The sequence below is a fragment of the Oncorhynchus masou genome, chromosome 20 (genome assembly GCF_036934945.1).
Source record: "Oncorhynchus masou masou isolate Uvic2021 chromosome 20, UVic_Omas_1.1, whole genome shotgun sequence".
In the NCBI taxonomy this organism is placed as follows: Eukaryota; Metazoa; Chordata; class Actinopteri; order Salmoniformes; family Salmonidae; genus Oncorhynchus; species Oncorhynchus masou.
In genome coordinates, this window is record NC_088231.1 from 23,066,838 (window position 1) to 23,079,266 (window position 12,429).

The following is a 12,429-nucleotide window of genomic DNA, read 5'->3' on the forward strand; positions in this document are numbered from 1 at the left end:
GTGCATTTTTAGCTAAGTCAGAAAGCCTTAAGGTGATGCACTCCTGCTCTCTTCCAACGTCCCCTAATGACCTCTTCACTCCCGAAATAGGCCTCCTACACGTGCCTCTCTCATTTCCTCCCTCCCTCTGCCCTCCCATACTAAGGGCCGCATCCCAATTTAAGACATCTATTCCTGTTTTACACACTTCTCAGTAGTTTGTATTCAGACTGATCTAGTTAGTTTGTATTCAGACTGATCTAGTTGGATAGTTTGTATTCAGACTGATCTAGTTGGATAGTTGGTATTCAGACTGATCTAGTTGGATAGTTTTTATTCAGACTGATCTAGTTGGATAGTTTGTATTCAGACTGATCTAGTTGGATAGTTGGTATTCAGACTGATCTAGTTGGATAGTTGGTATTCAGACTGATCTAGTTGGATGTTTGTATTCAGACTGATCTAGTTGGATAATTGGTATTCAGACTGATCTAGTTGGATAGTTTTTATTCAGACTGATCTAGTTGGATAGTTTTTATTCAGACTGATCTAGTTGGATAGTTTTTATTCAGACTGATCTAGTTGGATAGTTGGTATTCAGACTGGTCTAGTTGGATAGTTTTTATTCAGACTGATCTAGTTGGATAGTATGTATTCAGACTGATCTAGTTGGATAGTTTGTATTCAGACTGATCTAGTTGGATAGTTGGTATTCAGACTGATCTAGTTGGATAGTTTTTATTCAGACTGATCTAGTTGGATAGTTTGTATTCAGACTGATCTAGTTGGATAGTTGGTATTCAGACTGATCTAGTTGGATAGTTGGTATTCAGACTGATCTAGTTGGATAGTTTGTATTCAGACTGATCTAGTTGGATAGTTTGTATTCAGACTGATCTAGTTGGATAGTTGGTATTCAGACTGATCTAGTTGGATAGTTGGTATTCAGACTGATCTAGTTGGATAGTTTTTATTCAGACTGATCTAGTTGGATAGTTTGTATTCAGACTGATCTAGTTGATAGTTGGTATTCAGACTGATCTAGTTGGATAGTTGGTATTCAGACTGATCTAGTTGGATAGTTTTTATTCAGACTGATCTAGTTGGATAGTTGGTATTCAGACTGATCTAGTTGGATAGTTGGTATTCAGACTGATCTAGTTGGATAGTTTGTATTCAGACTGATCTAGTTGGATAATTGGTATTCAGACTGATCTAGTTGGATAGTTTTTATTCAGACTGATCTAGTTGGATAGTTTGTATTCAGACTGATCTAGTTGGATAGTTTTTATTCAGACTGATCTAGTTGGATAGTTGGTATTCAGACTGATCTAGTTGGATAGTTTTTATTCAGACTGATCTAGTTGGATAGTTTTTATTCAGACTGATCTAGTTGGATAGTTTTTATTCAGACTGATCTAGTTGGATAGTTTTTATTCAGACTGATCTAGTTGGATAGTTTTATTCAGACTGATCTAGTTGGATAGTTTTTATTCAGACTGATCTAGTTGGATAGTTTTTATTCAGACTGATCTAGTTGGATAGTTTTTATTCAGACTGATCTAGTTGGATAGTTTGTATTCAGACTGATCTAGTTGGATAGTTTGTATTCAGACTGATCTAGTTGGATAGTTGGATAGGTATTCAGACTGATCTAGTTGGATAGTTTTTATTCAGACTGATCTAGTTGGATAGTTTTTATTCAGACTGATCTAGTTGGAGTTTTTATTCAGACTGATCTAGTTGGATAGTTTTTATTCAGACTGATCTAGTTGGATAGTTTTTATTCAGACTGATCTAGTTGGATAGTATGTATTCAGACTGATCTAGTTGGATAGTTTGTATTCAGACTGATCTAGTTAGTTTTGTATTCAGACTGATCTAGTTGGATAGTTCGTATTCAGACTGATCTAGTTGGATAGTTTGTATTCAGACTGATCTAGTTAGTTTTGTATTCAGACTGATCTAGTTAGTTTTGTATTCAGACTGATCTAGTTAGTTTTGTATTCAGACTGATCTAGTTAGTTTGTATTCAGACTGATCTAGTTAGCTAACTTTTCTTTCTTACCATTATCTGGGTATTTGAGTTTCAACCAACACTCAGTTTAGTTCGCTCCGATCATTAAAATCACAATTTAACATGTGACTACCTGGACCTAACATTTTGTTTTTGAAGTATTGAAACCAAACCATATGATTTAAATAAAAGTGAATGTAAGAAGCGCTCATCATTTCAAACAGGTTACATGTAGTATAAAACAGCATATAAACACTCTAAACAGGATACATGTAGTATAAAACAGCATATAAACACTCTAAACAGGATACATGTAGTATAAAACAGCATATAAACACTCTAAACAGGATACATGTAGTATAAAACAGCATATAAACACTCTAAACAGGATACATGTAGTATAAAACAGCATATAAACACTCTAAACAGGATACATGTATAAAACAGCATATAAACACTAAACAGGATACATGTAGTATAAAACAGCATATAAACACTAAACAGGATACATGTAGTATAAAACAGCATATAAACACTAAACAGGATACATGTAGTATAAAACAGCATATAAACACTCTAAACAGGATACATGTATATAAAACAGCATATAAACACTAAATAGGTCAGGCACCAGACGGGAGCCTAAGAAGGAAAGGAAAATAAAAATCCAGCCGATATTATTTCAAGGCTTTAGGCCTTCAAAGAAATACAATGTGAAGCATCTGCTAGTGCGACATACTCGGCTGCTAGGAACATTAAGCACTAAGCATTTAAACAACATTTTGTTGTATCAAATCATTGTAGTCTATAAATTGCACATATAGGCTGTGAATTAAAATTAGAATTACGTAGAATTAAATACAAATTATTTATGCTCAGTATCTTTCAATTCAATTTTAGAAACACAGGTTTGGCCAGTCTGTGTCTTCAGTCTCATGCTGGAGAGCAGACCAGCAGGGGAGAACATCCTCTCCACACTTGCAGAGCCACTGGGGATGATAAACACCCTTTTGGCCACTCTTGCCAGGCTGGGCAGAGATGCAGTTTTTTTTCTATATGTAGGCTTAAACGTTTTCAGGCAAAATAACCCAATCAAAATGGAAAGATTAAAAGTTGTGAATGTGCCTAGAAGTCCAGCATCCCGGAGTCGCCTCTTCACTGTTGACGTTGAGACTGGTGGTTTGTAGGTACTATTTAATGAAGCTGCCAGGTGAGGACTTGTGAGGAGTCTGTCTCTCAAACTAGACACTAATGTACATGTCCTTTTGCTCAGTTGTGCACCGGGGCCTCCCACTCCTCTTTCTATTCTGGTTAGAGCCAGTTTGCGCTGTTCTGTAAAGGGAGTAGTACACAGCGTTGTACAAGATCTTTAGGTTCTTGGAAATTTCTCACATGGAATAGCCTTCATTTCTCAGAACAAGAATAGACTGATGAGTTTCAGAAAAAAAGCCTTTGTTTCTGGCCATTTTGAGCTCTTAATCAAACCCACAAATGCTGATGCTCCAGAAACTCAACTCGTCTAAAGAAGGCCAGTTGTATTGCTTCTTTAATCAAAACAACCGTTTCCAGCTGTGCTAACATAATTGCAAAAGGGTTTTCTAATGATCAATTAGCCTTTTAAAATGATAAATTCATTAGGCCCTAATATATGGATTCCACATGACTGGAATACAGATATGCATCTGTTGGTCACAGGTACCTTTATCAAGGCAGGGGTGTGGATCAGTATCTGGTATGACCACCATTTGCCGTGAAGAGCACACTTTTCCAGTGGCCATCAAAGGTGAGCATTTACCCACTGAAGTTGGTTACGACACCAAACTGCAGTCAGGTCAAGACCCTGGTGAGGACAACGAGGACGCAGATGAGCTTCCCTGAGATGGTTTCTGACAGGTTGTGCAAACCCACACTTTCATCAGCTGTCCGGGTGGCTGGTCTCAGACAATCCTGTGGGTGAAGAAGCCAGATGTGGAGATCCTGGGCTGGCATGGTTACACGTGGTCTGTGGTTGTGAGGCCAGTTGGATATACTGACAACTTCTCTAAAACAACTTTGGAGGCGGCTTATGGTAGAGAAATTAACATTAAATTCTCTGGCAACAGCTCTGGTGGACATTCCTGCAGTCAGCATGCGAATTGCATGCACCCTCAAAACTTGAGACATCTAAGGCATTGTGTTGTGTGTCAAAACTGCACATTGGAAACAGGCAGTATGTCTAACTAAAGTTCAGTCACGCTCAAGTCCAACTGAAAGTTTAAGATGCAGACTGCTGCAGAGATGTGCTTCAAAACCCCCTCTCTCAAGCATAACCTGGGGTTATGAATGATCTAGTATTCTGCTACTCCAAAATTCCCTAAAGTTAGAAAACATGTGTCTATAGCTTACTTTCAAATATTTATTATTTTTGTGAAATGATGTGGTCTGCGTGAATGACAGTGCGGGGAATCTTCTTTAGTGAAATAAACCCAAACCTGGACTCGATGCAAAGAAAATGTAGATCTAGAGATCAACCATCTCAGGAATACTGACCTGAGATCCAGTCATTCCTGTCCACATGACCTTATTCATTATGATCAAAGAAGATAAACAGATCCTAGATCAGCACTCCTGCACTGACACGTTTGATAAATATGGGCCCTGGCTTGAGTCTGCTGATGCAACAAAAATATGCATTTTACCTATGATTGCATTTTTCAACAACAACAAAAACTAGAGGAAGAGAGAGAGTAATGTGAAAGACGAAAACAGGAAAGTATGTTGTGGAGGACATGTGTCTGGGTGATAAGGCGGAATCCCCCTACCCTTCACTATGTTACTTTAAGTCCGATACCGTTTCTTGTAAAACACATGATTCTGCTTCTCATACAGTAGGCCTTACAAGGCCTTAAAAAATGTTACCTGGCCACTCTACAATAGGCCACCTGGCCACTCTACAATAGGCCACCTGGCCACTCTACAAGAGGCCACCTAGCCACTCTACAATAGGCTACCTAGCCACTCTACAAGAGGCTACCTAGCCACTCTACAATAGGCTACCTAGCCACTCTACAATAGGCTACCTAGCCACTCTACAATAGGCTACCTGGCCACTCTACAATAGGCCACCTGGCCACTCTACAATAGGCTACCTGGCCACTCTACAATAGGCCACCTGGCCACTCTACAATAGGCCACCTGGCCACTCTACAAGAGGCCACCTAGCCACTCTACAAGAGGCTACCTAGCCACTCTACAAGAGGCTACCTAGCCACTCTACAATAGGCTACCTAGCCACTCTACATGAACCTAGTTACATGAAAGGCTAGCTAGGGAACCTACAATAGGCTAGCTAGGATACCTACAATAGGCTAGCTAGCCACTCTACATTAACCCATAATAGTCTAAGCCCTGTATTACAATTATTTGATGAACATTTTTATTTAGCTATTAAACCATACAAATGCATTGAATAACAGATCCACTACATGGAACAGATAGTTCCCCCCTAAAAAAATCTAAAGGAGGTTTGTTCTGATGCGTCTGTCCAATATCTGAGATATATTAGAATGATCAGTAAAAACAAAATACATGTATTTAACCCCTTATTTGTCATTAAACAGTCTCCATATATATTTCTATTCATTTTTTCAACTGGTACGAGGGGACCTTCAGACGAGTCTTGTGAGCATTCTAGAGCAAAACAATGGAAATGTCTGTGTCCGTGAGAGTCTCACCTTTCCACAGAGGTGTCACATCAGTGTGTAGCCCAAACTGCTCGGATGCTACAGACAGAAGTTGGCAGATGGGCTGTAGAGCAAAACGAGGTCATAGAGCAAAACGAGGTCATAGAGCAAAACGAGGTCATAGAGCAAAACGAGGTCATAGAGCAAAACGAGGTCATAGAGCAAAACGAGGTCATAGAGCAAAACGAGGTCATAGAGCAAAACGAAGAAAGCAATCGTGTTTGTGAGAGTCTCATCGGTGTCAGCTTTCCATCAAGGCGTTATAATAGTTTGTAGGCCAAACCGTTTGGAGGTTACATGTGATGTTGTGAGAAGACCAATTTCCGGGATGTCTCATGGTCTAACAAATACCTCTCCAGCTCTGTCAACTTTCACCACGGATGCGAAAGTATGACATAGGTTGATGAGGTGGATTGAGACGCATCCAATGCAATAAAACATATCTCTAACTTAAACTGACAGATTTTGATGGGGATTTTTGTATTATTCTAATTATATTTTCCACTGGGGCGCGGACATCAACCTTAGGGGGTTTTAACCTAGCGACGCTACAATAGGCTAGCTATTAAACTTAGAATAGGCTAGCTAGCAAACATACAATATGCTAGCTAGGGACTCTACAATAGGCTATAGCCACTCTAAATTAAGCGAGCGACCCTACAATAAGCTATAGCCACCCTAAATTTAGCTAGCTACAGTATTTATAGGTTAGCTAGCTACGTTTAAAGAGAGAGCTGAATTTTTGCAAGAAATAAAAACTTGTGAATGATGAATGAGTTACCGGATGCTGACACTCTGACCGCAGGAGGTCAAATGCATTAAAAGGGGAGATGTTTAATGTTGCAGCTAGAATAGATTTTTTTCATTTTACCTTTATTTAACTAGGCAAGTCAGTTAAGAACAAATTCTTATTTTCAATGACGGCCTAGGAACAGTGGGTTAATAACTGCCTGTTCAGGGGCAGAATGACAGATTTGTAGCTTGTGAGGTCGGGGGTTTGAACTTGCAACCTTCCGGTTACTAGTCCAACTCTCTAACCACTAGGCTACCCTGCCGCCCCAGAGATTGTGATGTGATGATTGTGATGTTACTAGCTATGCCTGTCATGGACTGTTCGCTAACACATTTTTGGGGAGCAAAAACTATTCTAGAACCCTCCTGCTGAACAGGGTTCAACAACCAGTTAGTGAGTGACTTTCGGTCAAGACACAAACAGGGTTATAAAGCTCAGAACCATGTCTGAACACATAAAGGGACAATCTGAAGTTCAAACAAAAACAAACTGGGCAAACCGCTTAAGGATGGGGCAGGGGAAATGTAACCAATCAAATTCAGAGACTGGGCTTGAGGTGCACTGACTGACCATCGGGCTATAGGTGCAATGACTGACCATCGGGCTTGAGGTGCACTGACTGACCATCGGGCTATAGATGCAATGACTGACCATCGGGCTATAGATGCAATGACTGACCATCGGGCTATAGGTGCAATGACTGACCATCGGGCTATAGATGCAATGACTGACCATCGGGCTATAGATGCAATGACTGACCATCGGGCTATAGGTGCAATGACTGACCATCGGGCTATAGATGCAATGACTGACCATCGGGCTATAGATGCAATGACTGACCATCGGGCTATAGGTGCAATGACTGACCATCGGGCTATAGATGTAATGACTGACCATCGGGCTATAGATGTAATGACTGACCATCGGGCTATAGATGCAATGACTGACCATCGGCCTATAGGAGCAATGACTGACCATCGGGCTATAGGTGCAATGACTGACCATCGGGCTATAGATGTAATGACTGACCATCGGGCTATAGGTGCAATGACTGACCATCGGGCTATAGATGTAATGACTGACCATCGGGCTATAGATGTAATGACTGACCATCGGGCTATAGATGTAATGACTGACCATCGGGCTATAGGTGCAATGACTGACCATCGGGCTATAGGTGCAATGACTGACCATCGGGCTATAGGTGCAATGACTGACCATCGGGTTATAGATGCAATGACTGACCATCGGGCTATAGATGTAATGACTGACCATCGGGCTATAGATGTAATGACTGACCATCGGGCTATAGATGTAATGACTGACCATCGGCCTATAGATGCAATGACTGACCATCGGGCTATAGATGTAATGACTGACCATCGGGCTATAGATGTAATGACTGACCATCGGGCTATAGATGCAATGACTGACCATCCATGACAAGAATTGTAGTTAAGTTAGCATTTTATGTTACATTCTTCCAGAATCAACAGCTAGTATAGAGTATATAATTAATTTAAACATGCAAACATGGAGTTAACAATCACAGATTACCCCTTTAACGTTTAAAAGTAATGAATTGACACATTTTGTCATTTAGCCTTCCAATTTTACAAGTTTTGGAATTGTGGATTAGCTGAACATTCAACCATTACTTTTAACCAAAAGTTTACCTTTTACCCCTATAGCTTTTGTGTTTGAGAGAGAGAGGGGAAGTGAAACACTTCTGTGCAGCGTTTTGTAACTTGAACTTGACTAGAACAATTAAACTTTTGGACAAATGATAACGGTTTCCTCCCAAAGGCCATTTGTAATGACTTATCACACTACGTGTCTAGCTAACTCCTAAGGCTCATGCTAACACATAGTTAACCTATGTTTCTGTATGAGTTTATGTTTGAAACACTATTCAGTGGTATTGTTTTTTTTGTTTTTTGTTTTTTGGAACAAAAACAGACAAAAAAAAAAAAGAGACAATAGACCCATTAAGAAAGTTAATTGGGGAAAAAAGTTTTTGAGTAAATATATTTATTGGTTTATTTTGATTTTGAAAATGTAATGAATTGAAGGTTATTTGTTGATGTAAAAATTGAAATGTACAGATTTGAAGGTTGTATCATTAGATTTTGGGTGTGGTCGCGAGAAATTATTGCGAAAAAAAAAACAGGGTCCCCAGAAAATTCTGTCGGGAAAATTCAAAACTGAAAAAGTTTGAATACCACTTGACGTGACCGTAGGATTTTAACAGTGAGGAGACTGACAAAGTCGATGGTTTCTCTTGTCCAGTGTGAGTATTTTGATTTGCAAGTGAAGATAATAGCCGGCAAAATGTGCAAGTATTTACAAGAATGTCAAATAGAGCATTTCAAACAAACCTGAGCTGCATGCCGACCTATTCCCTGTCCTGTTCCTCAAACAAAGAGTACAGGCTTCTTATAGCAATACCCAAGCCTTCTACATCTGCTCAATTAACATTCAAAGCACATGATATACCCTACAGACATGTTCAGATAAACATATGTAATAATACAGGCACACATTTCAATTGGAGACGCTGCTATGCTTTAAGCATCAATAACCTGGGATATAAACATGTCCCCCGGAATAAGCTACTAGCGCTTTGCCCTGAATAAACCATGCGCTCGAACGCACCCAATTTCCCCACCAATTCTCAGAACAGGAAATGAACAGAACCCTCTTCAAATCACAAGGGGAAACAGGTACGTGTGCGAACAACTCTTTACCTTTAACCTAGCGATTACATACATTACGTTCTGGTGATTTTCTTCCATTCCCTAAATGGGGAAACACGGTGCTCTGAGTTCAGGGTCTCAGGGGGTTGGGTTAGAGTGGTGTGTGTGGTATGTGTGGTGTGTGTGGTGTGCATTCATGTGTGTGTTTGCCGGCATGTGCACTCGTGTGCTGTGCTCCATCCCTGTTCCGCGCCGTGCTCCATCCCTGTTCCGCGCCGTGCTCCATCCCTGTTCCGCGCCGTGCTCCATCCCTGTTCCGCGCCGTGCTCCATCCCTGTTCCGCGCCGTGCTCCATCCCTGTTCCGCGCCGTGCTCCATCCCTGTTCCGCGCCGTGCTCCATCCCTGTTCCGCGCCGTGCTCCATCCCTGTTCCGTGTTCACTGCTGGCTGTGAGTGTTAGTATTGTGAACGGTCATGTCCTTCCGGTAGTGGTGATGACTGACCCGGTAGAAGAGCTGCTCCGGTACCGACCGGCTCACGCCAGGCGTGGCGTATCCCTTGGTGACGCCGACGCATCGGAACCCCAGAGTCTGGTATAGCTGGTGAGCAGCCGGCGAGTAGGCCGTGGTTCCCAAGACGACAGAGAGGTAGCCACGGTCCGCTGCATATTGTAGAACCTTCCGCCCGAGGGCAACGCCAACCCCACGTTGCCGACAGCGTCGGTCCACCGACATGCGATGCAGCTCCACAGTGCCAGATTCCCCCCGCAGGGCACAGGCCGCCACTACACCCACCACACTGCCCTCCAGCACTGCAACCCACAGACAGGAGTCTGAGAGAGAAATAAGAGGGGTGGAATTTAGAAATAGTGGGTTATATCAAATAATATCCTAATCCTCCCATTTAATAAAAGCTGATGTCATTGTCTATTGACTTTTATACTTTAAATGGATCCTTTTCTTGAATGAGCCTAATCACTGACTGGTCATCCTGTTGGGGACAAAGACTTCCTATACTTTTATTTTCTATTGATGGGGTAGACCGAAATGAGCCTGGAGTCAGAGGGATCATGGTGACACATCCACAGGCACTGGCCTGTCATTTTGGATGAGTAATTATATTCCAGAATGGAGACAGGAATGAAGCCCTGGTTTTATTTTACCTCCCTGCTCGATTTTGTTTTTAACCAGGCACGGAATCTTGTGTGCAAATCTATTTTAATAAAATGGATATGTGCAATATAACTAAACTAAAGCCAACTACACTCAAATAAACAAATAAAACGAATGATACATGCATTTTTTTTTTGCTATTCCACCAAGACTATTACCTGGAGTTTTCATGTAATGTCCCTCGATGTCGCCCATATCCGTGAGTTTGGCGCGCTCCAGGTAACCAAGGGCAACTCTCCTGCTGTAGTAGCAGCGCGCGCACAGGACAGCGAGAGGCACCAAACAAGTCAGCAAGAACGACTTGGTCGCAATAAAACAAACAACTGCAAAAGCCAGGCCGAAATTGAGTAATCTAAATGTTGACATACAATAGTCACAGGAAGGAAATGAGTTGGTACTATCGCAATCGAGCACAAATGATGCATTCTACTGCATTTCCCCAAAAATTATACTAAATAATGCAATCAAATAACACAAACGGTATTGATGAAATGTCCAGATAGCCTACCTGTAAATTATTACATGTATAACACATTCTCCATTGTCAAAAGCACATTTTCCCAGACTAATGCAATCAAATAACAGTGAAAACTAACATTTTGCTGGAATAACAGTCGATATATAAATATAAATTGATATAAGACCTATTTCCCCCTTACTTGTCATAGCGGCGTACAGGAGCAGGCTCTCAGGGTGGTGTTTTAACCCTCTCAACGCGGTATCCGGAACCATCTCCATCAGCCCGTCAATGAATATGCGCTCGACGTCCGGATAGTCAGCGCTTTCGAATTTACGCACAACCACACGGTCCGTTCTAAAGCCATTATTCCCTTTCTGATGGCACTTTCTTGTCACTTGGTTGTTGTTGTCTTCCATGTTATCTCACTCAGAAACTTTGTTGACGTCTCCCTGGGAAAAGAGAACTGACTCCCATAAGTCGTTAAATACTATCACACCTTTTTCTTCGTCTATGAGGTTTAACGGCGGTTGGCATCCAATTTGTTGCATTACCGCCACCTACGAGACTGGAGTACAACTCCCTTCCACATGGCATGAAAATTAAAAATGTAATAAATTAAATACCCTACCATCTAACACTACTCACTAATTTCAAAATTATAGAAAACAAAATTACCACCCAACTGCACTAATTAACCGTATTTATTCCTACCTCCTGCCATCACCCTGAAAGGATGGGACACCACCAGGTTAACACACCCTGTAACTCTTCTGATGTCAAGTCTCTCACACCCAAACACCTCTCTACAGCTGGGACACCACCACATAACACACCCTGTAACTCTTCTGATGTCAAGTGTCTCACACCCAAACACCTCTCTACAGCTGGGACACCACCACATAACACACCCTGTAACTCTTCTGATGTCAAGTCTCTCACACCCAAACACCTCTCTACAGCTGGGACACCACCACTTAACACACCCTGTAACTCTTCTGATGTCAAGTTTCTCACACCCAAACACCTCTGTACAGCTGGGACACCACCACATAACACACCCTGTAACTCTTCTGATGTCAAGTCTCTCACACCCAAACACCTCTCTACAGCTGGGACACCACCAGGTTAACACACCCTGTAACTCTTCTGATGTCAAGTCTCTCACACCCAAACACCTCTCTACAGCTGGGACACCACCACTTAACACACCCTGTAACTCTTCTGATGTCAAGTCTCTCACACCCAAACACCTCTCTACAGCTGGGACACCACCAGGTTAACACACCCTGTAACTCTTCTGATGTCAAGTCTCTCACACCCAAACACCTCTCTACAGCTGGGACACCACCAGGTTAACACACCCTGTAACTCTTCTGATGTCAAGTCTCTCACACCCAAACACCTCTCTACAGCTGGGACACCACCACTTAACACACCCTGTATCTCTTCTGATGTCAAGTCTCTCACACCCAAACACCTCTCTACAGCTGGGACACCACCACTTAACACACCCTGTAACTCTTCTGATGTCAAGTCTCTCACACCCAAACACCTCTCTACAGCTGGGACACCACCACATAACACACCCTG

General features: G+C 41.8%; 2 protein-coding genes across 4 annotated transcripts in view; both read right to left on the minus strand.

The window, feature by feature from the left end:
• LOC135506593 (C-type lectin domain family 4 member K-like) overlaps positions 1-9,608 on the minus strand; it is a 29,914-nt gene extending 20,306 nt beyond the window's left edge. Inside the window, exon 1 of the mRNA XM_064925928.1 lies at positions 9,418-9,608. Within this exon, the coding sequence (XP_064782000.1) occupies positions 9,418-9,608 (191 nt within the window). The remainder of the gene's footprint in view (positions 1-9,417) is intronic.
• LOC135507184 (N-acetylaspartate synthetase-like) lies at positions 8,521-11,362 on the minus strand. 3 transcript variants are annotated; one of them, XM_064926771.1, is made up of 3 exons: positions 11,039-11,362; positions 10,538-10,702; positions 8,521-10,039 (listed from the first exon to the last, which is right to left on the minus strand). In XM_064926771.1, exons 1-3 carry the CDS (start codon positions 11,253-11,255, stop codon positions 9,645-9,647), a joined length of 777 nt encoding a protein of 258 aa, XP_064782843.1. In that variant the 5' UTR covers positions 11,256-11,362; the 3' UTR covers positions 8,521-9,644. The 3 variants fall into 3 exon arrangements, with proteins under 3 accessions (XP_064782843.1, XP_064782844.1, XP_064782845.1); XM_064926772.1 differs by having other exon boundaries at positions 10,538-10,620; positions 11,039-11,126; XM_064926773.1 differs by having other exon boundaries at positions 10,538-10,617; positions 11,039-11,124.
• Positions 11,363-12,429: the final 1,067 nt, after the last annotated feature.